The sequence below is a fragment of the Microcebus murinus genome, chromosome 11 (assembly GCF_040939455.1).
Source record: "Microcebus murinus isolate Inina chromosome 11, M.murinus_Inina_mat1.0, whole genome shotgun sequence".
Classification (NCBI taxonomy): domain Eukaryota; kingdom Metazoa; phylum Chordata; class Mammalia; order Primates; family Cheirogaleidae; genus Microcebus; species Microcebus murinus.
Window position 1 is genome coordinate 25,604,948 of NC_134114.1, and position 27,364 is coordinate 25,632,311.

Sequence of the window (27,364 nt, forward strand, 5' to 3'; positions counted from 1 at the left end):
TGCTGTTTCTATATACATACAAGTTGTTTAGGTCTAAAAGATAATTTTAGCATCACATTCATTTCTCTGTGACTAAAGTCCTCAACCCTAACCACATATAATAATCACCTAGGGAGATTTTAAACTATCAACACCCAGGCCCCAAATCCTAGAGATTCTGAATTCATAGCTCTAAGATAGAGCCCAGTTAGTGATTTTTTAAAGGCTCTCCAGGAGATTCTAATATGTAGCTAGGAGTGAGAACCATTGTTTTAGACAGAGGTGGGGCTATTTTTAACCTGAATTATCTATTTTTTTTCTCCATCCTGTTGTGCTCCTGTGCAGATGAATTATCTAAATAATGACCCTCTTCCCTCTCTGGGAAACAGATCTATCTAATCTAAAATATATTAATTACTTTTGGCTCTTTGTAACCACAATGATAATTAGTTGGTTTAAAAGAGAATTTTGCCTGAGCTCTTTCAATTTTAGAGTCTGATTCTAACTTGTCCTCAGCATTCTTGTTCCTGGGAATCATTTTGCCTCCTGGGTTTTGGTTACCACTTAAATAAATCAAAACGCAATTTCAAGAAAATATATGCACCTTCATAGGGTGCTGAACATTTATGCACAAGAGCTTTTCATGGGGTGGGACTGGGGTGCAATTTTGTCCTGTTGAAAAAAATTATAATAAATATTTTTGAAAACAAAATTTATTAAGAATTTATTGTATACTAGAGCCTCTGTTAAGGGCTTAACCTATATGACCCTGTTTAATTTCTTTGACCCCCAACCAGATAGATACCTTAATATCCCCATTTTATGACAGAAAAGAGAGTCTTAGAAAGATATACAGGATCATACAGCTAATCAATGATGGTGTTCAGTTCATATTCTAGAGCTCTGGCACTAGAATTGTGCTTTCTCAACAGTTCATTAGATATTTCTATACAGGTTGCTTTTAATTGATGAAAAACACCTTCTCTTTAAGCTGAGATTTATGCTTGGGTGTTGGATCGTGGTCCAAGAACTTGTTTCTCAGTTCCTTGCAAAGCAAAGTGTAATCAATGAGAAGGAATTCTTTAATGGTTGTACACTTAAAAGCATTAACAAATTGGATCTAAATAATTGATATAAAGATGGAGTTGACTAATCAGAAGCCTGATTTATGCCATCTCTCTTTCTGAGATGATCATGTTGATAATCAATGGAGAATTAAATGTAAAAATGCTTTGTGAAAAGCACTATACAAACTACTATTAATTTCAGTTTTTCTCAAATTTAATGCCAGTGAAGTAACCTCGGCTGCCTTATCCTAGTAATTCCTCCTTTAATTTGGTTCTTCTTCAATTTGGCCCTGGTCAGTGCCTGAAATAATCTTATAATGCACGTCAACAAATCAAGAAATGAAGATGGCAGCAGGAAGAAGAAACTATTCAGTCCCAAACTGACTTTGATGAGCACTGAGAAGTCTCACCTTTTTTGTCTAACAGACCACGTGTAAACCCCAGACAAGAGGTAAATGCCATGAAAGCACAAGCTTAGAACATCTGTCTGCCTGAATGAGTGAAAGTCATGATTTTATAAAAGTTGTAGATTAAGGAAACATACCCAATACCTTACACATGCCATTAATACAGACATTTCTGCTATTGCCGCCTTCAAAGCAAGGGGTACCATCTATGACAGCATCCAGCATTTTCTCGGAAAACTGGCCATCTATGGGTCGACAGAAGAGCCCGCAGGGATGTACTGAAGGAAAAGAGAAAAAGACAAATCCCTACAAGTTAGCTTTTGAGCTCAGCGCCCTCCTTCCAGGATTTCTTTGCACGCATGATCCCCAACTGTCGTTTAATCTGGTGATCCCACCTTTGACCTTTCTGACACACATGCTGAAATGTAGGCTTTTTTCTTTCTTCAATTGAAGGTGTTTTATAATGAATTAAATTTGGAAGATTGTTTAAAAGTGCTAGGCCCTTTTGTTATAAATGATGAGATCTTTCAATCCAACGTTGAACTCTGCTTGTGAAAAATAAGGCACTGAGCATTTTGAGGTCAGCCTAGAAAATAAGTTATCAAAACCAGCGGCCAGGACTCCAGGCAAGCATGATGCCTGCTCATCATTCACAGCAGATAAGTAGACCTCCGGCAGAGAGGCCATTCCCTCTCACAGGGCCAGCTCATTACTAACGCCACCACTGTTGCAGCAAGATGTACAGCTAGTGTTACAGCTCTCGACTGGAGAAAGAACCGGGCGCCACACACGAAGAGTCAGAGAACAGTCTTTATTCTTCCACAACAGGCTCAACCCAGCAAGTATTACAGTTCTCTTTGAGTCTTCTGATCTTCTGACCCTTCTTCCTTGTTCCCCTCCTGCTTTTATACCCTTGGTAGGGCTCAAAAAGCGTCCAATCAACTACAAGCTTTAACATCCAATCATCATCAAGCTTTAACATCCAATCAGCAACAAGCTTTAACATCCAATCAGCAGCAAGCTTTAACAACCAATCAGCAACAGTGGGATTCAAAAATTACCCAATCAGGATCACACGAGCAGCTGGGTGGAAGCAGGCGGTGGCAGGAGGGCCTGGCTCGGCACACGGGGCCGGCAGCACCACTGAGGGTTCCCAACAGTGTGCCCTTCAACCGCCCGTGCAGCGCTGGCCCATGGGGATGCTGAGCGATGAGGAGGTGGCAAGCGGCCACGCCCAGCATCTGACGTTTTCCGCATCACCACCACCAGCACCACCAGCACAACCTGGCCCCTGATGAATATTCTCCCTTATTCTGCTACAGTCCAAGAAGGGCTTGGACACAGACTGACAGCCACATAGAAACAAAGGACCTGCTTTTTTGCTGAAGCCAACCTGCTTATTATAGTGGTCCATCCCATCATCCTGGGTCCTACATTGAATCCATCCCAAGGCTCAGTTTTCTACTCCCTTGTGAATGAAGGTAGGATGATGTACAATGCAGAAACTTCTACTTAATAAAATACATACCCATATATTTGTACACAGAATAACCAGAAAGATAGATAACTTTTAAAACATAAATTGCCTTAAAATTTTAACAGGTAGTACATATATAGGGTGAGAATTTGAATAATAATTTTCTTTTGAATGTTATGTGTTGTTTTTCTTTAAGTGAAAAACTTGAGAATATCTTGTTCAAAGCTTAAAGAAGAAAGGTAAAAGCAAATAAAGAATGCCAACTGATTTTATATAATGTGCAGTAGATAAGTTGTCTGAGAACATGGACAAAGTCAAAATGACTATGATGCCGTGAGCTACTACTGTTCAGTGTATCAAGAAAGCTAAATAAACAGCAAAGTATGACGCTATCTGTGTGCAAACAAAAAACCTGCTGTTACTACGGTTAGCTCTGAGGTGTAATAATACAAATTCATTTTCATTTCATTCTATTTTGCACACTTGCATTTTTCTAAGACACATATATTCCTTTTAAAAATAATAAGTCTTGTCCATCAAATAAGAAAACTAGAAAAGTCTCCTTTCTCCCGTGATATCATGATACATCCCCATGAAGAGAGACCCTTATTTTGAAACTTCCCTCCCTCTTGTTTCCACAATACAGAACTAGTACATGCTTCAAGGTCAGACAGGTTAACTGAAGTTCACTGCCCATAAGAAACACTGTTGAATATAAGTGCAGAAGTGTATGGAGTCTTAGAAATATCTAGTAAATAACCTCTGTGACAACAATAACAGCACACAGACCCACTGCTGTGCCCCTGCCAGAGTCCCCACCAACCACTATGACCTATCAGAACGAACTCTGTGCTTGAAAGCAGCCATTGTACATTGAAGGGTCAGTGCTATTAAGCAGTTTATAAGGCTGAGCTTGAGGTACTGCATCCCTGTCCCCTCCTTCTCTGGGCTGTGTCTTTCCTGGTGGTCTGCAGGGGCTCTGGGTATGTCATTAGGTTGTCCTGTGACACAGGGATCTGCAGGAGGCGGTAGGGGTGCCAATGGATGGTCTTAATTCTCAGCAGTCATCATGGGTGTCAGAGAGTCTCTGCTCTAGACATAAAGCTCGCAGAGTCCATCATCTGTGTAGGGTTGAGTACTTTCATCGTCTCACATTCATTCACCTATCCGTTTGCCTGGGTCATGTGATGTTTTTCCCCTCTAGCTTTCAGGTCCATTTATAATTCAGCTGAGTGAAAGCTCTAAAACCAATTTGCTAGTGAACTCTCACCCTCACACTGTCTGATTAATCCTCTCAAAGGAGGCTTAGCAAACGGGATGGACTTACTGAATCAAAGGTTGTATTTTCAATTCTACTGAAACAGGATGGCTTAACATTTTTGGATAATGATCTTAAGAAGTGATGGTTAGAAATGAAAGCTCAAACTTGCTAAGAAGGATCAAAACGTTTCTTAGGCTAAGGAACAGTTCTGATGCATTCCACGTTTTGTGAGTAGATTGCAATTCGCGTTTCACCAATTTGAAGAAACCACAGTCTCTAGACTCCATTGACAGGCAGGCATTTATGGGCGTGAGACCTGTGCTGTCACCCTGGAGCTCGCACTTGTTGAATGCTCTGTGGTCGCTGTCTTGATATTCTTAATCATTTCATCTTTGAACTTGTGTTCTGTAAGTGAAGTCCCATGGGATGATGGGCCCTGCATGAGCCCCCTGGGACCTGCGGTGTGCCCCCTGCTGTTCTTCCTCACATTCCGAGAAATACCAAACCTCAAGCAAAAGGCAAAACTTAAAATGTTTTATTGACGTAACAAATTATGTTTACATATAAAGGAAGCTCAGTTTAAAGACTAGGATCAAATCAGCTTGAGGGAAAAAAACATAAATGAAAAATCCTGACCCTGTATCACAACTGAAATCAGTCAAATAATTATCAAGACTCTGTAACTTTGGCTGGTCTAAAATGGTATTCTTTTACTTTCCAATGTGGTGATATTATTATAATCTCCAGAATGTATAAAAATATATATTAGATAAACATAGGAAGGCATTAAAATAAATATATTCCATTATATATACAGAAAGGTATAAAAACAGGAATAGAAATAATTTCAAAAAATGAATTGAACCCATGTCATTAAAGTTGTACATTAGGTTAAGGTCAGTAATAAGTTTTCTATGTACTGTATATTTTTAAGTTGTGTCTTTTGCTTACGATGTTTAAGAACTGGGGCATTAAATTTAGAATTGCAATTTAAATTGCTTAAGAACTGTAGCAATTAATTTGTCGTCATTGTTCAAATGTTCAGAAAACACTGATTTTCAAGGGCAAGGTAGATAAATTTAATAAACTCAATCTTAGTCATAATACAAAGGGTTATTGGGGCTTTTACCAGAGCTTCTTGGACATAAAATAATTTAAGTCTTTAAAGATGTGAACACCATCTAAGAGTAAATTCAAAGGTCACTGCACTGTTGTTCTGGAAATGGGCTTAACCCAGTCCCTGTTTGTTTTAGTGGTTAAGATTTAGGCTGCAGAGTTAACTGGGCTAACTCTGGGTTATATCACATAGTCTGAATTTGGTCAAGTTATTTAGGTTCTCTAAACCTATTAGCTCATCCATAAAAATTGGGTCAAAAATAGCTTTCCTTGAAGGATTTTTTTTTTTGTAGAGATAAGATTAGGAAAATGCATATAAAGTGCCTAGCACAGAGCAAATACTGATAAAAGTGTAAAATAGCTATCATCAGAAAATATTGCTATTCCTTGCCTTAAACGGGCAGGAATTTATTTATTTTTTTTTTTCTCACACAACAAGAAGTCCACAGGTAGGAGTTTAGAGCTCTCTTCCTCCTATCTTCCTGCTCAGCTGTCTTAGCATGGGGCTTCCAACTTCATGGCTGCAGACAACTGCCACCCCTCCCCCCATCCCCACCCCAGGGAGCAGGAAGGGGAAGGATAATCACAGGGAGCTGAGGGGCCGGCTGAGTTGGCACCAATTATGACCTTCCCAGGAGCTTTGCCCGGCGAGGCTTCCACTTTATCTCTGGTCAGAACGAGGTCTGAGGATGTACAGGCTGGTATGTCATTCAGTTTTCCCTTGCTATTACAGAAGAAAGTGAGGGCAAAGAGAGTTGTGAACGGCTTGCAGGGTCTGCAAATAGCATCATCATTTTACGTTATCATTCCCTCATTTCCCTTGTGGAAGCCATGGACTCCTAATCTCTGAAATGAGAAGCTTGCCTAGATCTCTCAGGTTGTTCCCTGCACTTACATTATTCTCTTCAAAGGCTGTTTCCTTCCAAACCCCAAGTATCCTTGCACTATGAGTACTGCCGTGGTCCTCCCCACTACCCCCAGGTGTTGGAACTTAGCCCTCCAGCTCCTGGGAAGGCTGCTAGCATTAGCCCTCAGTTGTTGGCCTTGACTGGATACATACCCCTTGCCAAGGATACATACCCCTCTGGGGCAGACCATGTCCAGTGACTGAGTCTATGGGGTCTAAGGGCCTGGCTCTGCCACCACATCTGTCGCATCTTTGAAGGTCCGTTCTGGCTTCAGAGCTCCCCATGGGCTTGGACAACTCCTTAGATAGGACTGCATTGCAGCCTGGCTTCTCCCCTGCCCGCTCCACTTCTTCCCTTCCCTCACAGAGCTGCTGAGCTTCCTGCATGCTAGTCTCTGTCTCACAGTCTGTGTTTGGGGAACCCAATCTGTAACAATCCCTTAAAGACATTCCCAAAGGATCCTATCCCACCTCAGCCACCCCACATTTGACATATGTTGGGAAACTGCACTGGTATCAAGCAGCAATAAAGCTTAAAGATTTAGAAGCACAATGAAAAAAATCAACCTAAATGAGGATTATTGTAGTGCTCCAAGAAAGAAAGAAACCCATAAAGGAAGGCAGATTTCAGGAAAGTGATAGTGTCAAGACTCAGCTCTGATCATTGCCTCATTTCCCAATAGAAGACACGGATATAAACACATTTCTGTTACCATAAGCTACTGAAGTCCCTGGGAGCCCACAGAAGTTAGTTTAAAATATGTTTTAGTCAAACAGATCTGTACGTCAATTCTAGCTCCACTATCTACAATCCTGTAACCTTGAATAAGTTACTGTCCTCTCTAAGACTCAGTTTTCTTCATCTCTAAAGGATGGGGAAGGGGGAAGTGACATCATCTATAGTCACATGCCTGGTATTGACCCTGGCTCAGAAATGGCAGTGAACGCATAGCCATTCATCACACGGTGCCTACGTGAATGTGATCAAGTGGAGTCTGGACAATTTTTTTTTTTTGTCAGGAATGCTGGGAAGAAAATATTTATGTTGGACAGTAGCTTGATCTAAATCAGTAATATTCAAACTTTCTAAAGCAGAGAATTATTTTTCTTTTCTCTAATGAAAAGTAAATAAAGCAGATAAAAATCAGGATTTTATTAAGTGTAAATTTTCTAAATTCATGCATATAACAGTTAAAAATAAGTGTGGGATCTATAGAGACTATTAAGATGAATAGGAAATTTTGGAATTAGGCTATGGATGGCAGTTTATAGGTGTATTTCGTCTACAACTTTTTTTCTGTGAGTGTTTTCAGTTGCACAATACCAAAATATCCTGATTCCTGCAAACAAGTAGTTGCCAATGGTAACAGTTTAGAACAACTCAACCTACAATCTCAGGATATTCTCAATTCACTTGAGTTGGCAGTAGAAATTTTATTCTAAGGTCTGCAGAAAACCAAATTGATTTGACTATCTAAATTAATGCATTGGTGGTCTTTGATATGTTAAAACCTGATATGTAATATATGTTTTAGTGTAAGTATTATTCTTTATTGCACTCTTAAAAATAGTTTATAATGGGTAAAAATATACACTTAGAAGAAATAAGACCTGGTGTTTGATAGATCAGTAGGGTGACTACAGTTAACATACATCTAATGTACATTTCAAAATAACTAGAGGAGAATGTTGCTAGCATAAAGAAAAGATAAATACTTAAGGCGTTGGTTTCTCAATTACCCTGATTTGATTATATGAATGTATCAAAGTGTCACATGTGCCCTGAAAAAATATATATCTAACATGTATCAACAAAAAAATTTAAAAACAAACTAAATAAAAGAGTTTAAAAATTTCTCTTGAAAACTAAAGTTAGAATCAAGCATTTTTAGGATCCCTGGGATTCCATGGAACAGAGATTCAAAATTATCAGATTTGGCGGAGTTTATTGTGCTCATTCCAAACATTCGATCTGTGATTCTTCTGTCATTGGGTACTTAGCAAATCTGCCAAAGGTCATTTACCAGGTGAGTATCACGGTCCACTGAAGAGGCAGAAAACTCTGCTGGACATTTATTTTATCCTATGGGGATTTCTAAAGGAAGCCTGGGAAGTTGTATTGTGCTCGATACCTGGCACAGAATAAGTGCTCACACATTGTGGTTGACATGAGTGATCTACCACCAGGGATGCCTGCTAGCAAAGCAAATAGCAGTGCTGTAGGCTAGAGTTTAATGGAGAAAGAAATCAGTGTGCTGGTCAAGGTAGTAGCTACTCAGTAGATAGTCAATGTGCCCAAATAATAGCACAGGAGCTTGTAAGGAAACCACTAGGATAGAGAATGGATGCTGCCGGCCAAGACAGGCAGTGACCTCAGCAGGTGGCAAACTGAATCCCAGTTATAGATACAAACTGATTGCTTTGTAAATAATCAAATTTATGTCTACTCTTACAACTCTCATTTCTTTAGCACCTATTGCTATGCTATGAGAAAGGTAGACACAGGATAAATGCTTATAAACAAATAAAATGCAAAGCTGAATCAAATATCTTTATTCCAAGTCCAGCTACTTGAGCCATCAGAGTTAGGTACATACAAATCCAACCTACATCTGGGAGAGGGACCCCGAAGTAATCACCCTCATACCACTGGGGCAGCTGTGCTATCTTAGTTCTGAAAGACTGCTCATTCAGAGTCCGCAGGACCACTGACCCAAATAGTTTTATCAAAATAGAGAATGTGCAAAATAATAGAAAGTACTGACTAGGTGTACCTTTCATCACTACTTATTTTTGGAGTCCACCTGAGTATATACATGAGTTTTCCTGTAGTCAACTGCCTGACAAAGGAAGCTACACTGCACCAATAACCAAATGACTCACTTTCCTACAGCATGAATGACACCAAACAATTGGGGGCAAGGAGCAGTTGTTGCCCCTGACAATCCATAGCCATCAGGATATTTTAGAGACACAAAGTGGGCAAAGCACTGCAGAGTCATTCTTTCAAAAGCTATTGCTTATACCAGTGTTCTAACAGCCCAAATACATGATTGTCGAATCTATGATTCTTCTCATGTCCTATCACACTGGAATTTCAGGAACTTAAAAATCATGAAAAATTTGATTAGTTTTTTTTTATTACCTTGACTCAAATTTCCTTAGTTCAAGAAAATCTTTTCTGTTCATTTCCCACTCAAATAAAACAAACAGCACAAATAAGATGGGTTTCTATGTTGATCTATTGCTTCATTCTTCTTCATTTTCAGGAGAGAATGTGTACCTGGTCCTAACCCAGACAAAATTTTGCCAAGGCCACTGTTCCATTCTCCACCTCCATCATGTCCCCATCCCTGACGTGCATTCTTTAGATGTTTGATTTTACTTTTTACCCTTCTCATATTGCAGGGCATATGAAATGCTGATTTCTGGCCCAGAGCTGGCACAGGTTCATTTCTGATGAAGACATTCCTGTTGTCTTGCTTTTCCTCATGCTATTCTCTTCCTACTTGGAATGACTCTATTTTGAATGGTTTCCTTTTTCCTTTTAGTAGAAAGACTACTCATGCTACTCACTAAAGATTACTCATGCTTACGAATCATCCTTTTTTGCAATTATTCCAAATCCACAATGACCTTCTTTTCTGAATTTCTGCCAAAATCACAGTCAGTTCCACATGCCCATCAACAAGCAATTAGTTACTGAATTCCTGTATGCCCCATTTATCACTAAATTGCACCTCAGCTGGTTTGAAGTGAGTCACCATGTTTCATGACACTCTTTTTTGTCTCCCACAAAGCTCAGACAGAGTTGGACATATTCAGCTTTCAACACTTACTGATCAATTTAACCAGGTTAATGTTTCCATATTCTAAAACATAAAACTCCTGATGGAACAATTCTCTTCGTTAAACTTTGCATGGATCACAGAAACCTTGACATAGAAATGCTTCCTAAGAACGACTGTGGGCCTAGATCTGAGAAACACTGCTACAGTTCCTCACCTTGATTAAAAACAGGAAACCAGCGATAAAATTCATTCTTGTAAGGCACAGTGTCAAATTCACTGCATTGCATCTGCCGAAATGTTGGTGTGTCTGAGCGACAGGGGTGGACGTTGCACAAGCGATAGCGTTTCCTTTCTCCAGTGCAATATTTCCCTCCGAACTTTGGTCTACAAATGAAATAGACAAATTTTTCTTTTAGCTTCCTTAAAGGTCATTTTCCTTTAAAACTCCTCTGGCATCTGGCCATGCCTGTTCCTTGCCAAACCATGTTTCTCTCTGCCCTTAAAACTCACCTTTTAAATAACTGCTTCCAGTGTTACACATTTTTTTCCTTCCTCCTGACATTTTCAGTCCTAAGCATATAGCTGCTTATATTGAAATATTTTGTACACCTTTTTTCACCTGTATATATCCTCCAGGCAAAATATATACCGAAAAGGGATCTATCATTTTCCTCTCAAATCGGCTCCTTCTCTGACTCCTGTATGGTGTTGAAAGTGGTCAGATTTCAGAATCATCCCTCCTTGGCCTCCCAAGGACCTTATAGTCATCCACTGCCTGGTCATCAGTTGTCTCTTTACATTCGTTTCCTCCTCTTTGACTCCACAGTCATCAATTCAGTCCAATTCCTATCTCCATTCCTGTCTTGCCCCTGCCCACTTTCACACTGTTGTCTGGTTAATTTTTCAGATTACCTTAATTATTTTAGTTTCTTATTTAAAAACCTCTAATGACGTCCAATGGTCACATCAGCCTCCTGCGCTTGGCATTCAAGGCCCTCATGCTCCTGCCTTAACTCCCCTGACGGTTTGCCTCCCACACTCCCCTTCATCTGTACACTGCTCCCATCGTGCAAGCTGCCTTATTTAATATAGCTTTTCTGCGCCTTTGGATAGCTTCTCCCTCTCTTATGGTCCCCACATCTACTAGGCATACTCCCCATGCTTTAAGGACCAGTTGAATGCTACCTCCATCATGAATCCTTCCCAGATTCCCCCCAGAAATAATGTCTTTCTCCTCTTAAATGACACATCACGTACCAACTGTATGCACTTCCTGAACTCACCATTCCCAAAGATAGTTCTCTGATGACTCATTCCAATATCTATGTCGTCTATGGTGCCTTAGCAGTACTGAGGTTAGAAGTCTCTTAATAAACATTAAATAAGTAAATATGAATAAATTAATCTTATTTTAGAATAATCATTCTCAAATTTTTATTTCCTTTGTGATGCAGGTGCAGGCATACCAAGCTCCCCATCAGTGGCCAGTGATCAATGTATCAGTCAAAAGGGCCATGTGGAGCATAGAAAAATAGGCCTCAGAGAAGTGAAGGAACCATGTATGCTTAGAGGGGGCTCCCAGGCAATGCACGTAAGACTTCATGTCTCCACCTCGCTGCCGCATCTGAATCAGGGATTGTACCTCCTACTGCAGTTGGGCCAATAGCCTCAAGTTTGTATCTGGCTTTGCCTTTTTGCAGCTGGATGACTCTGAACAAGTTACCTTATTTCTCTGAGCCTCCAGTTTTTCCATTTGTGAAATGAGCACAACAATTTTACCTGATAAGTTGCGAGTACTGAATGAGACAAGGCACATAAAGATTTAGTTGAGTAGCTAACAAAGAGTAAGAGCTCAACAAATGATAGCATTTTTTGGTTATTGTGAAAAATAATGGAGCCAGTATTTGCATACTACTATGCGCTCAACACCAGGCCCCGGGGAGAAGAGAATGAAGAAGAAGGTCGACCCATGCCCTGTGCTTTCTAGAAGCTTACAGTCTTGTTGAGGAGAAAAAGAATAGCCTATATAAGAAATGAGAGAAAATTTAAGATAGCAACTGTGTGTCCCTGACTGTAAGCACAATGAGTTTTGTGTGGGGCAGAGCTGGCTGGTTGGAAAGGATTCATGAAGGGGGTGGTCCTAGAGAACAGTCCTAAAGGATTAGGGAAGTGGCTTCTCAGTGCAAAGGCAGAAGGCATGCCAAGTGAGACACATAGATGAAATCATATTCTAGAGACACAGAAAACAAGGACATCTTCCCAAAGTGCTCAGCTGGTGGTGGGAGAACCAATATTTGAACTATCATCTGCCTTTATCCACAGCCCAAGCTCTTGTCTACTATGTTGTACTTCCCTACCATACAGTCCTGAGAGACAGAGACTTCAAATTCTGGCAGCTGAGTCCAGTTCTAGGTGTGGTTGTAGTTCTTGTCGATCCTGCTATACTGTGCTCTCCTTAAATGTGCATAAGATTTTTCTATACCTCCCACCCCACCTTTCTTACAATGGCTTGAGTAGGCTTCTGTTCCTTGCCCATAAAGGAGCTTTGACCAAGGCAGTACACATAGTAGGCTATTCATTCATTGACTCCCTGTAGAAGGTACTAAGAATTGTTCTTGATATTTGAGGCTAGGCTGGCTTTTATTTATGATGATGCAGTGACATTCTGTGACTTGGCATCTCTCCAATTCATTTCCATCTAACAAATGTCGCTGACAGCCTCTTATGAGCCAAGCCCCACTGTTTTCTCATTTGACAGTTGACCAACATCAAGGTACAGTCTTGAGGTCAATAGGTTCATGCAGTGACCTGAATCTGTGACTTGGTTCAATGACAGAACTGAATCTGTGATGTGGTTCCATGGGCAATGTTCTCAACAAACTTAAGCAAACCACTTACAGAGAACAGATGTGTTCACTCAACTGAGGAGATGCCATGACGAACTGTAGCCCCGGAGATGGGAATTAGGACCATCTTTTCCCTGAAGCCAAGTTAGAGAATCATCCTTGTGTTTCTCAACTAGGATGTTCCTTCTCTGATAACCACAGATTACTATTCTTCCAAGGTTACAAAGTGGTGGTGGCTGAATATACTGGTAATATGTCCCAGAGCAAATGCCTATATTCCCTGATCTCTAAAATGGAAATCACATTTCTGATCAAACTGAAACAAACTATAAAATGATAATTTCTCTAAAATTCTATAAGAAATTCCTGGTTTCAAATTTTTGAAGGCACAGAAATTGTATATTTAAAGAAAAACAACTTTTATCAAAGAGTAAAAATTTTTTAAAAAGGTTTTTCAAATGCATGCTTATGTGTGTAGCAAATGATAAAGATATCATAATTACTACTATAATAACTACCATTTATTGACAATTTACTATGTAGTAGGTACTGTGTTAAAATCTTTACAGATACTAACTTATTAACCCTCTTAAGAAAAATATATAGTATAAATATAGTGTGTGTGTGTGTGTGTGTGTATGCACCTATGTATAAAGGGAGAAATAAGATTTGGAACTGAGTTACTCAGGGAATTGCAGTCACTTTTATTGTAACACAGGGAATGGACTGAAAAAGGATTAAAATGTTTTTTCTGTCTCTCTAGAACTTCCCCACTCCTTTTGGGAATTAAAACCTTTATACATCCCTGCCTCAGGCCAGTGGTCTGGAGGAACAGGGGCATGTCCTCTGTTCTTTGTACCATGGGAGATGGCTCAAGGGAATTGTCTGGACAGAGGACATGAGATTGTCTTAGCCAAAGATGGGATGAATCAGAACCATCAACTACAGCTGAACAACAATAGCCTGAAGCTGAAAACTTCCCCTTTAAAAGCTCTATATTCCTGCTGAGAGGCAGGAAGTTGGTACTTTAAGACAGGAACCTGACAACCTCCTCATTTTCTGGCAAATGAATAAACATCTCTTTCCTTTTCCTCAAACCACTTGTCCTCATTCTTCTGATGCAGCCTTGAGTACAAGTGCCAAACTTTTGGTAACATTATCACTTGCCATTTAAAAAAATGTCACTTTTACTCTTTAAAGCAGAAGAATGTAAATCTAAGTAAAAGAAGTTAATACATTTTCCACTTAAAGAAGGCATCACATGTGCACTTTCTAAAAATTACTTGGGAACCAGTATATCAGAAAATAATGAAATTAAGAATGAAATGTAGTCCCACCAACAATGCATAAAGTATATTTGGAAAACAAACAAATTTAAACTTAATTGATACAATTTGATTAAAAAATTGAAAGCCAGCTGTGAATTGCCATCTACAGAATCGTTAACAGGCTTCTATGAAACTCTAGAGCTTACAAAATTCCTTATCTAAAACATTAAAAACAATTATCCTCAAAAATGTCCCTAGCTATTTCACTAGTTACCTTAGAGAAGAAAAATGTTTTTATAAAAGTGTACATTGTGATTTAAAGCAAGCTACAATCTTATCAGCAAAATTGGGCATAACTAATCTCTTACTGATAGAACACAGTTATCTGGAAGGATTAAATTGCATAATCTCCCAGAGGCTTTCATAGAGATTGCAAATTTAAAAGAAATTTGCTTATTTCCCCAAATGACAGAATCAGCTTACTTATCCAAGTTTTAGTAAGAAGCTAGTGCCGGCCCAAATGAAACAAAACAGAACCACTCTTCTTTTCACCCTCTGTGAACCTTCTGGGTTTTTTGTTTGTTGGGAATCCATTTCATGTCTCTCAGGAAGCCTGAGCTCAGTGAGGTCATGCCTTTCAAGACTGGCCTCCCAGCACTTGCTTAAGGAAGAAAAATACACCCTGCTGGACTTACTCAGGGTTGTTGCAGAGCCTCTCTGCACTCTGGGCTCCTGCGCCGCAGGTCCTGGAACAGTGGGACCAGGGTGACCAGCGGCCCCAGCCTCCAGGGATGCTCTCGGGCTTCTTCCCCACTGTGATGCACTTGCCGGCCATGCACCACTGCACAGGGAAGAGGCAGGAGATGCGTGTGTCAGGAAGGTTCCCACAGCAAGCTGAGCCAAGGGCTCTCAAAGTCTAAACCCAATTGTCCCTGAGCAAACAGGCCTCCTACAGTCACATGTCAGATGTAAAACAAAGAAGGGCTCATAAGGAGTGTCTGTCAAGAGTCTTGGGTCTTAGAATGAGAGAGTTTCAGGGATGGGAGGGAAATGTATGGTGCCTAGTGACAGCTAACGTAGGAGTGCTACTCAGTGTGGCTGGCAGATTGATTGTCAGAATATAAATCAACACACCGCTTCCTCCCTCACTGAGAAAGTCTTGCTGTGAAAAGTATGTCAACTTAGTATGCTTAGTAACATAGGTGTTTAGAGACATAGTTGATTTGCCCCTATCTTGTTGCAGACCATGAAGGTTCACAGACTGGTACAGTGGGTGGCACTTCTTTATAGCCTCTGTGAGTATTTAATGACAGCAAGAGTGAACTCAAGCTCCTGTAAAAAGTCCATTTCACTGCCAAAACCAACTCATTTTGTTAGGAAGTTCTTTCTTATATCAAGAAAAAATTCTGCTTTCCTATAACTGTCCCTATTGTTTACAGTTCTAGCCTTTTAAGTGACTCAGAAAATATTCACTTTCTCCCTCTTCAAGGCAATCCTTCCACAACTAATAGCTTAAGAGGGTGAACATATAAAAATGAAAACAAAAGGAAATGCAACTTGGCTGTTAGAAATGGCCACCCTTGGTGGAGGATTTAGGCATGTTTTATCTGCTGGTGTCTTTTTTCCTCATTTTTTCTGGTCACTGTGTATTCTGAAGAGGTTCCCTAATCTCTGTGATGAGTCATGTCACACTCAAGCTGCATAAAGACATCCACGAAACACCTCTGGGCCCACAACAAACCCAGTTGGCTTAGTTGAACAGCACATATAACTCTGTTCTCAGGCTGCCTAGAGGATGTCTCACACCTCTGAGTTCTTAGCAACTGGGCAGAACTGCAAGAAATACAGTCTAGGTACTGAGAGGAAAGATAATAAGGAGCCTAAATCCTGCACCTTTGGAAACAAGAAGCCGCTGGCTTGCTTTTTTCCTCCAATCTTCAACATGGAGGAAAAAAAGTAAAAATGAAGCTTGATAAGCTCGGCAGATGTTGTTGACCACAAACTCCACAGGAGTTCTTCAGGGAAAGATGGGTCAGGTGTTTTGAAAGTAAAGTTTGGAATTGGGTCTCAGCCCTCTCTTTACTCATTCCCATTGGAGGCTCACAAGAAGTGGGGGAAGTGGGATCCCTTCCTCTGGCTGTCTGACCTCCGATTCCTGCTTTCCACCCAGGGAGAGCCACCTTCCAGGGCCTTCTCCCTAGCTGCTCCCAAGAACTCTCTGCCCACCGCCTTCCCACCTTCCTTCCTTAGCTGGACACATCACCTTCTTCTCGCCACAGCGCGTCCCATCTGCAGCAGCGTCCAGCTTAGAGCGACAAAAACCTTTCACTGAGCACCACAGTGTCTGGCAGATATTCTGGAAAATGAATGTGAGATTGCACATTTTTGAATTTTCAAAACTTGCTACGGTTATGATAGAAAATTAGCACATTCATCCACTCGGTGGCACTCGGTGAATGCCACTATTGTTAGTAAGAGTGATGTAAAGGAATCATTCGAGTTCTCGGTTCAAACTTAACTTGTTATCCCAGAGAGTCTATACCCACACTATCTCCCATTTCACTCATGCAGTTAACACATCAAACCAATAACTTATTTTAAATGGACCCAGGGATGACAGTGAAAATTCTCCCTGAAAGAATGGGCCAGCCATCTAAGTCCTAAAAGAAAATCTGACATGAAGTTTCATAACTAAGAGCTCACAGTAAAGGCAAAAGTCACAAAAGGAAATAATGTATAATAAGTGAGAGTCAGAAGAAACCCCAAATAGAAGAAACAGACTTTGGACATTGGAATTATCCAGAATAAGTTGCAAAATAAATGTGCCATATATGATTAAAGAAACAAAAGATCCTATTGGAAGTCTAAATTAGGAATATGACCATAAAATGAGAGAAAATTTGTAAAAACAACCAAATAGATTGTTGTAAGTAAAAATTACAATAAATGAGGTTAAAAAGTCAATAGATAGGTTAAATAGATCAGACATATCTGAAGAGAGAACTAGTGAATTAGAAGATAAAGATAAAGAGATTACACAAAATGTGAAGATATAAAGAGATGAAAAACAGGAAGGAGGGGTTCCAAGATATGGCACATTAGTGACCAAGTTCCACATACATACAACTAGAGTACCAGATTGGAGACTGAAGGCTTAAAACGATATTCTAAGGGATAAAGCCAGAGAGTGAGAGAGAGCAATGAATCCTAAAGCCCCTTTTCAGGCCACATTAGAGAATTTGAACTTTACTGTAGAGGAATAGGGAGGCCATGAAATATTTTAATCACAGGGGAACACAGTCAGATTTCCATTTATAAAGGTCACTTTGTCTGCATTTTTAAAAATGGATCAGAGTTGAGGAAAGGCAATCAGATTCTCCCACTCGGGGAACTACTGCAATCATCTAGGAACAGGTGCATTGGAGAGATATTTAGGAGGCATAATTGGCATAACTTGGTAACCAGTTAGAAGTGAGGAGTGAGGATTCTTGCACCAGCTTTTTTCTCTAAGTTTGCTTCCTCTTTCTAAGCACAGATATTTACTGCCTCCTCTTAGTTCTCGGTCTCTTTTTGTATTTAGCTCACTGTGCTGAAATATCTGTGTCTGTCTCCCTTCGCCACCAAGCTCCTTGAGGGCACAGACTTTGCCTTATTAATTTTTGAGTTATCTTTTTGTCTTATTCAGTATATAGCACAGAGTCTGGCAGGGATTCAGCAAGACTTGCCTTGTCAATATCAATGTGTTAACACTGACAATTTTTCACTAAAAAGGATGAGTTCACAGAATATGCAGGGTCCAAATCACAAAGGAATGCCACACAAGGGATTGGGACTTTACCCTGTGCTCAATAGGGACCCTAAGAGTGGAGTAGGGCCATGGTCAGGCTTGTGTTTTTATTAAAATAACTTGAGCAACAATTGGAATGAGAGAGAGACTAGGTAGGGGGTAATGACAGTAGCAAGGAACAGGCCAGAGCCACAGTTTCAAAGGTGCAACATCAAGGCTCGACTTACCATTTGGATGGTGAAAATAAAGGAGAAGGATGAATTGGGGGTGAATCCTATTCCTACCTTGGGAGTTGGTGGGGTGCTCTTTAACTAAATGGGAGATTCAGGAAAGGGAGAGATTTAGGGATTGAGCTGGTTGCTAAGGAGTCTGCAGGCGTGAATCACTGTGAATCCTGAAAATCACTGTCAAACTATCTCACCCATCATCCAGTTGCAAAGAATTGCAGGCTACATAGAACACCAAGGAGGCAGGGTCAAGGTGGATAATGACCCCACCACAACACTTACTTCTACTTCCTGGCAGAAGGTAGCATTGGGTCCGTACTGTAGCTGGCATTGGTGGTGGACATCATAGATCACTCCAGGGGCAATAACCTTGGACTTCAAGCCTTTCTTTTTGGGTACGTCATCCAGACAGAATCCCCAGCCTCGGCTGGAAACAAATTAATAGAAATGAGAGCAGTTGTAAGTGCTTTCATCTTTAGTCTTTCATTCAACAGCAACTTCCATCCCTCCAGTTTACTATTTGTCCTTCAAGACAACTTTATTTGCACAAGGCAGAGAATGTTCTGGGCCCACGGGGGGAATTAATTTTTAAAAATACAAATCATATCCTACAGCACAAGTTTAATTGTTATCAAGGAAATATGAGCAGTGGTAAAATTAGAAAATTATCATCCTACCCCCAGTGGGGTGTGAGTGACCACTTCTGACCTGTCCTGGTTGTTCCTGCCAGTCTCCAAGGACTTAATTCACAATTAGCTGATTAAAAAGCCTTGTGGAGACAATGGCCATCAGGGAGGGGACGGGATGCTCACCCAGCTGCAGATGGAGAGCAGAGCCCATCTAGACCTCAGGGTCAGAAAGCAGAAGTGAAACCCACCCCTTCCGATGCTGCCCTGACACGTGGCCTGGGGGATGGGACCGAGCCTTTTCCAGGCCCTGGCTCCTCTGTGTAGAACTCCATGCAGCTTCTAGTTTAAAGAGACTCAAGCGAGGCCATCATGAAGCACACTGTCACTTACTCCAAGAAGCGGGTGATATACTCCTTGCTGCACTTGGACCACGTCATTGGAGTGGGGTCGTATTGGAGCTGGTGGGACATGATGTACGGGTGCCTGCCCACGGGCTCACAGTCGTTTTCTTTCCCATCATGCTGGATGCCAAAGCTGGCAAGGAGGCACAGAGCACAACAGTAGCAACAGGCAGGCAACAAACAGGAAGAAAAATCATAGTTTCTCCAAAGCAATGATAACCCACAGAGAGCCACTTTTCGACAGAGGCAACTGGTGACAAAGGGAAACTTTGAAGTTGGAGAGGCACAGGGAACATGGTAGGCATGCCTTTGCCTCAGATATGCAGCTGTGGGGGCCACGTGGCTAATTCAGAATCTTCTGTCTGGCAAAAGAGCTAAGAGCTCTCAGTCTGGCTTTCTGAGTCAGGAGCCAAGAGGGCAGATCCTGCCCCAGCTCTCTGCTTTCTCCTGCTGCAGCGACCACAGCACGCAGCACAGAAGAAGAACAAAACCTCCCTTTTCCCTTTTCATCATAATTTAAGAGAAAGCATGAAAGGGAAGCCAGCCTCTGGGAAACTTTGTCAAAGGCCACAAGCTTTGCAGGATGGATTTCTTTCTCCTATTGCTACAAGAGTCCTCTGACAGCTGACACGTTAGGGAGACCTCCTAGTTCAGTGGTTAAGGGCAGGGTTTTTGAAGACAGATGATCTGGAGCTTGGTCACTTAATGACCTGTAAGTTACTGAAACTTGCCTCATTTTCCTCTCCTGAAACATGGGGCGGTCCTCCTAGTGCTAAGGTGAGGTCTGAATGGAATAAAGTTTGAAAACTTCTTGGCAAGGTGCCTGGCACAAAATAAGGGCTTTGTAAGTTAGAGAAAATTTTAAAATGTTCCTTTTTTTTTTTTTTTAATCATGGGGTCTAGCTTATGTTCCTTTCCCAGATGAGAAAGTTGTTTAGACTTTGAGATTTGTGAAAAGTCACACAGCTCATTAGTGGCAAAACTAGGTCTTAGATGCAGATCTTTGTGCTCTAATTCGGTGTTCTCATCCAGGTGTCTTCAGTCTGTCCCCTGACCTCCCACTGCCAGCACTGACCAGGGGAAGCAGCCTTGAGTGGCCCTAACAAGCTTAACCATCCACCACGGCAAGGGGGTGTCCGGGAAAGAAGCCGACTCAGAAGTGTCTGTTTGTAAGCTGCATTCTCGGATCGCCCCAGGACGCACTCTGAGATTCGAGAACTCTCTCTGCTGGAGTCTTAAACCTAGAGATGTTGGCTCAAATTTCCAAATCTGTATGGCCTTGGACTCTTCAAAGTGAAATTCAACACTTCCGACTGGGAAGCTCACATCCAACTTTAATGAAATCTTCTGATTAGCATTAGCAACTCTTGCAGAGAACAGTCTTTGGAGAATTTAGAGATTTTTCTTTTATTTTTTTGCACTATGATATTATTGATTTACTTACAAACTCTAATTACATTCCACATGAATAGAACTCTCACCAAGGAGTCAAAGAATGAATGTACAAAGTTCTTACCACCCACCCACAAAGAATGTGAGTCAATGAAAGCTTACTTCTGAGCAGGTTTTCCCTGGGCTGTTGCAAATCCAGTCCTATTCAGCTCATGAAGTATTCCACAAGTTCAACTGTTCAAGTTAGTAAAAATCTTAAACTGCAAGCAAGGTTCTACAAGTCTGCATGAATAATGGTCTTAGCTGTGAATATTCTAATACACCAAGTCATATGACTGGGTCCCATACACTGGGTGGTTTCAAAGCGACACTTAAAATATATCAGTTCCCCAAAAGCTCATTTCATTCCATCTAAAGTTTTTAATTCATTAAAGCATTTTCCCCTCCAGCTTGATCAACCCTCTGCACTCCCATCTTGCAAGAATAAAGCAGCACTACTAAAGAAATGTCCCTCTGGTCTGTATCAACGATCTCCAAATGGGTGACGAAGTCCTGTCACTTGGGAGCAGTGGGTCAATAATAGTAGGGAATGAAGGATAGGAGGCTTGTTTCTCTGAGGTGTTCATAACCCACTAATGTACTTTCTAGCATGTGAGATGGAACCTGAACAGCATTTGGACTAGAGAGCCCTGTGTGGTCTGAAACAATTTACTGAGTTGTGGATTAGCCAACTTAACTTCATCTTCATTGTTTCAATTCCTCTAAAGTAGGTTTGCCAAATTATAGACATGAAGTAGCAAGTTAAGCAATTGCCTGGGTTTCAATGTATCACTTGGTGGAATATACCCATTCAGTGCTTCTTATGATTCATTTTATGGTGCAGCAAGCAGGAGAGAATGAGAATCATGAAAGTATGAATGTGATCTTTTCTAACTCATTTAGGAAATACTAATTTTCTACATATAATGAGCAAAGCTCTATAAATGAAATATTCTACAATCCAGAAAGGGGAAGATGTTGGGTGGACATTGCCTTTTACATGTTCATATACATCATACTTTCATACTTAAAATGAAAGGATTTTAGGTCTCAGACAGGTTTTAAAATTTTCTCCTGGAATTCTATCCTCATTTTTGGTAACTCACCTAGGGACCTAATAAAGGTGTTATGAGACCTTAGGTATAGGTGGCTGATATAATCTGGGGCCCTCACAAATGGATTTTTAAGTTTTCTCTCAAAATAAAAGTAAGATTATTCACTTAGGGTATAGTACAATTTAGTTTACTTTCTGTCTTGCATAATACACAATTAGTTATAAAAACAAACAAGTTTCCAAGAAATAAGAGGGTTCCTTTGTTATTAAACTGTAATGAGTGTCTTCTTAGGATATTGATTTATCATATTTTCCTCTTTCTGGGCTGTTCCAGGCCATTTCATTCAACTGGCTAATGTTTATCAGTGTGGTCCACAGCTAATTAGAGCTATGCAACTAAATAAAAGAGTTAAATACCTCAGAAGCATCTTTCGTTATGAGCAAAAGCTTCTTGGGAAGGTCCTAAATTCTTCTACCCTTTGGTTTTGTGTCTTACTAAAGTATTTTTTTAATCACTGAAAATCAAGTTTATGTTGGGATTTTTTTCCTCAATATTTTCTTACCAGTAACTCTAAACTCTTTTTGTCTTTAAAAGATATTGTTTTATTTAGGTCATCTCTACATGGCCCAATGCCCTTTCTAAAATTTAAACTTTAATTTTGAGATAATTGTAAATTAAGATGCAGTTGTGAGAAACAATACACAGAAATAACTGTATGTTTTACCCCCACTCCCCCAATGGTAACATCTGCGAAACTATGGTGCAATATCACAAACTAGGATACTGACATGGATACAATCAAGACAGAACATTTTCATCACCACAAGGATCCTTCATATTGCACTTCATAGGTACATGCACTTTCTTCCCTCACTTGTTCTCTCCTTAAATCCTGGTAGCCACTAAAATGTTCTCCATTTCTGTAATCTTGTTTTAATAATGTTATATATAAGTGACATCTTACAGGATGTACCTTTTGGGGATTGGCTTTTTTCACACAAGTAGTGTGAATTTGAGAATGTCTTTTACCAAGCCTACGTCTGTTAAACTTTTCTTTAGCTTGAGTCCACCATTGCTGGGAGGTCCTGAGCAATCACCTCTCAGTTTAACCCAGTGGCAGTCCTTTGGCGCTGCTTGTGCCAAGCCATTGCTATTGACACCAGTGACTTGACTGGAGGCTATGGGGGCCATGTCCTTCTGCATTTGAAGATTGGGGATGTTTATATGCTTAACTTTCATTTTGTCACATTATATTATCAACATGCCAAGAGCTATATTCTTCCCCCTTCTGTCCTAGCTCCCCTACATCTCCAATCATTATTTGATTATAAGCTAGTCATTTAACTGCTCTGTCTCTGAATGTTTGAAAACTAAAGATACTATAATATATCACATTTATCTGCAGGGCTTTTTTGAGAGGATCCGATAAGTCACAGTACCTAAGAAATTGCCTAGCTCAACTTAACCCATTTTACAGATGAGAAGACAGGTGTGGACAGGTAAAGGGAATTATCTAAGGCCATAATATTGGTCTATAGAAAAGCCATAGGAAGCACTCATTTTCTCTAATTCTCAAGGCAATGTAATGCAGGTAAAATCATTTTGGAAAGTTCAAATGTTTTAGGAGAAAAATAGTTAACAAGCCCAGGCTGGAGAGGCCAGGCTTGGAATAATCCAGTCTCCAGGGTTCTTCTCAGTCCTGCCTCTGTTCTGGTTGTGCAGTCAGAGTGTGCCCTGCTTTTGTCCTTCTTTTCGGGGAGGAGATCCAGGCCGGTGGGTAAATGCCAGGCAGCAGGTGTAGTACAGTGGCTTATGTGACTCCCCACTCTGAGTTTCCAATTAGTATGATGCTCTCTTGTTTGTGGTTAGCAAATATACTGACAAATGAAGTTACAAACAGGCTAAGCTCTTTTCTGCATGGGAACTTCTGATCCCTAGTGCGTTGAGAATCCTCATTATATCCTACTTCACCTAAACATTCTGAAACCTGCCACCAAGGAATTCACCTAATCAAATTCATACATTTTTGCAACAACTCGGACATCCTGTTGACTGGTGTTTGCTTTATGTGTTCTTTCCAAGTTTACAGCAGTTTTCAGTTTCTTATTTATTCAATGTTCTCCTTTAATACCTACAGGTAAAAGGGGGCTAACAATCGTATCAATTTCAAAAGGTTGTTGAAAGGATTCAATGACATGATAAAAAGCACAATGGAATCAAGGCACAAAAACATTAGGTTCTGTGACTTTTTCGTAATATTAACAGTATCCTTTCATAAGAACTAACTAGGGGCCATTATAGGATTAAACAACTGGTTAATACCTTTCTCCTTGCCTCTGCTCCCCCCATTCTAATCCAGAGAATTGGTGTGGTCTCCGCAGTCCTGTGCTGTGTGTGGGTGCAAGTGGTCAGGGCAGGGCAGAGGCTGGGGGTTATGATCCTCACTCTAGAGATGAAGAAGTGGGTGCGTCTTAAGCCACAGTGCAACCTGAATCTCCTGACCCCGAGTTTAAGGTGCCTTCCATTCCCTCTGCTGATGCTGACAATGAACACGGCGAGCAGATCCCTGTTCCTCGGCCCTTTACCTGTGTCCAAGCTCGTGGGCAATTGTGAAAGCCAGAGGGAGTCCCGAGTCCTCGTTGATGTTACAGCTCCGGTGAGGCTGGCACATTCCCGACAGGTGGGACAGACCCAGGGTCTCGCAGGGTCGGTTGACACCAGCACAGATGTCTTTTCTGAAAGCAGAGAATGGAGATGCTCACGTGCCCAAAGGAACATCTGATCAACCTCCTGGGAAAAAATCTGGGTATATAAATTCACCTTCAATATGGTCTGTAAACACACTTAAAATGTTTTAGGAATGTAGGGAGCAATATGGAGTTCGCCATTATGATTCTGATTTTATCGTCTGACAACTGAATTTAACTGACACAAAATGTGGGAAAATGTGGAAAATGTCTTATTTTGAACTGTGTTTGCTCTGGATTTCAGGAGGCCAAATCATATGATTTGGCCAACATCAGAAGATTTTATTGAAAATTAAAGTTAATTTTGAACTTTTAAATAGGGCAGGGACAATCAGCAGTGACTGGGGATTTTTAAATATGAAACTCCTTTTTGGTTTTTCTGAGGTCGGTCTTCAAAACACATCTGAGAACTTTTTCTCATTCATAAAAAAGGCAGTTGGTCCCATCACCCCATCCAGAGATCAAGTCAATTATCTATCCAGCCCCATGACACTAACAACATAGCATGTGAGACGATGCACATGCAAACACACACACACACACACACACACACACACACACACACACACACACACACACGTGAGATGCTTCCTCTTTTCACCAGGAATTCAGTGTTGCCTGACCTGGGAAAAAGAAAGAAAATATCCTGAGGATCTCAGAAAATGCTAGTTACAGCTTTCAAATACAAAAGCATGCTCCCACATAAATGCCCATGAGGTTCCGAGCTTTAGTCAATTGCAAACCTGCATCTCATGGGGTTTGTGTGGGCACCATTTCTAGCAACAAATGGTCTCCTGTTTTTTGCGTTCATTGGGCCATGGAAAAGGTCCAGGCTTTGAGAACTTGTGTGCATTTTCGATTCTCCAGGTGGCAATGGCTGGGACAGTGAGATAGGAGGGAGTAGCTGCCGTCTCAGCTCGTGTACCACAGATGTGAGCCCCCACTTTCACTGATGGCAGCAGCTGCTGGGTGCTTCAGGCTCAGAGAGCTAGATCATACAGTTCAATCATAAATACAGTTCAATTTAAATAATTTCTGAGTCTGTAGGGGAACCCATCAAATGCTTTTCCACCCCTGATGCAGGATGAATTTGTTACAGTTTCATTCAAAAAGTCCAGGTCTGCATGGAGCTGCGGAGAAAGGATGAAGGGTGCTCATTGCTAGTCCACTGACTTTCTCATTTTAACATGGCAGGAGTCTGGTCCATTAAATAATTATTCATATAGTGCCTACTAAATGTCCAGCACTAAAGAGGGGGGAAAAAGGGTAACAAAAGAATTGTATGAATGTGGTTCTTGCAGGCAAGAAGCTGGAGCTTCCAGAAGGAGATTAGCTGCACCTCCACCATGCACTGGGGTCATTGCAGAAGACTCACACACGGCTGCGTGTGTCTTGGCACACAGCTGCTAGCTACACATGTGGAACACACACCGGCTGTGTTTCAAGCCAAATTCACTTTCTACTCAATGCAGCTCTATAAATACCTGTGTTAGTGTGGGTCTCAGGACAGTCCCTCAGAGGCAAAGCTCTATCTCACACCTCCCTCCCTCCCTGATCCTACCTCTTTTTTCGGAGCAGTGGTTTTCAATGGGGGCAGGTGATTTTGCTCTCTATCCCCCTCCTAGGGGACATTTCGCAATGTCTAGAGATAGTTTGGGTTGTCAGGACTTGGAGGAGGGTGCTATCGGCATCTTACAGGGAGAGGCCAGACATGCTGCTAAATATCCTACTGTGCACAGGACAGGATGGCCCTCACAACAAAGGAACATCTCAAATGCCAACAGTGCTGAGGGGGAGAAATCCTGCTTTAGAACTCAAAAAGCTCTCTGCAATCCAGGAGCTGGTAAGGTTCATCACATTTCTGTGCAACCAGACCCCTGTCCTAAGGAAGAAAAGTGATCATAATAAGAAAAAAGGAGGGCAGGTCCTTCACATCCATACTGGGTAATAATTAAGAGGATGACTGTTGGAGTCAGACTACCTGGACTTAAGTCCCAGCTGTACCCATTAATGAAAATGAGATTTGGGGCAAAAGATATTCCCAGGCCTCAGTCTCCCTATATGTAAAATATGAGTCATGAATAGTTGTCAACTACCAGTGTGGCTGCGGGGAATAAATGGAGCAATGACTGTTCCAGTGGACACAGCACAGAGCCTGGCCTATCAAACATTTCACACATGCAGCTATCATTAACTCACTCACTTCTTCAGAGGAGAATAAGAGGGGCATCTGCTTCTGCTCTCGGGGGCAGAAAGACTTCCCGAGACACAGCTTCCCTGCAGAAGTTCTTGCTGGGACCAAAGCCTGCACCTGGCCTCTTGCCCAGGTCTTCAGTCCCCAAGCTGTTGGCTATCCCTATCCTCCCAGGGCCCCGCGCTTACATTTCATGCCTACACCAACCTACTCCCCAGGGGAGCTACTGATCAACCCAAGGTGTCACAGATCCTAATGAACATCCTGCTATAGTTGACGTCAAAAACTTCCCTTGAAACACATTTGCATTTAATCAAGTTTTAATACTTTCACTGAAAAGAGTGATTCTGGGGTTGGAAATTTAGGTCAGAGCAAGGCAACATTTGGATAGTGTGGGGGCTGATTCTCACCCCTGTAGGTATCCTTATGTGCTGGGATGATCCTCTCGAAGGGACAGAGGACAGGCCCAAAATGTTCAGGAGAAGTCTATTCTCCACAGGGACACACACACACACCGAGGGCCTTTCAGTGAATGAGGTTCCTCGTGGTTGAAGGGCTGGGCCATGGAGTGTCTCTACTAGACATCCCTGGGCTTCTGGGTGAATCTATACAGGGTGCTCAGTAAGAACTTACTCTCTGCCATTCTAATAAGCCCTTCTTTTGCCTAGATTAAAATAATACCTGGCATATACTAGGTGCTCAATAAATTTTTATTGACTCGATGTCAAACATAGGCTTTGAAGAGTGTGGGTTGATCAGGAAAGTTCACTGGTT

At 41.2% G+C, this 27,364-nt stretch overlaps 1 protein-coding gene and 1 long non-coding RNA gene across 2 annotated transcripts in view; one reads left to right on the forward strand and one right to left on the reverse strand.

Annotated features, from left to right (window-relative positions):
• ADAMTS12 (ADAM metallopeptidase with thrombospondin type 1 motif 12) overlaps nt 1–27,364 on the reverse strand; it is a 305,201-nt gene that overhangs the window by 90,964 nt on the left and 186,873 nt on the right. The window contains exons 7-13 of the mRNA XM_020290052.2: nt 24,235–24,384; nt 19,153–19,296; nt 18,416–18,560; nt 16,383–16,475; nt 14,815–14,960; nt 10,220–10,389; nt 1,598–1,731 (exon numbers count right to left, since the gene is read on the reverse strand). Of these exons, the coding sequence (XP_020145641.2) occupies nt 1,598–1,731; nt 10,220–10,389; nt 14,815–14,960; nt 16,383–16,475; nt 18,416–18,560; nt 19,153–19,296; nt 24,235–24,384 (982 nt within the window). The remainder of the gene's footprint in view (nt 1–1,597; nt 1,732–10,219; nt 10,390–14,814; nt 14,961–16,382; nt 16,476–18,415; nt 18,561–19,152; nt 19,297–24,234; nt 24,385–27,364) is intronic.
• On the forward strand, nt 1,726–13,948 carry LOC109731305 (uncharacterized). Its single transcript, XR_012921668.1, has 2 exons — nt 1,726–2,934; nt 13,615–13,948. It is a non-coding gene; the product is annotated as an uncharacterized LOC109731305 (long non-coding RNA).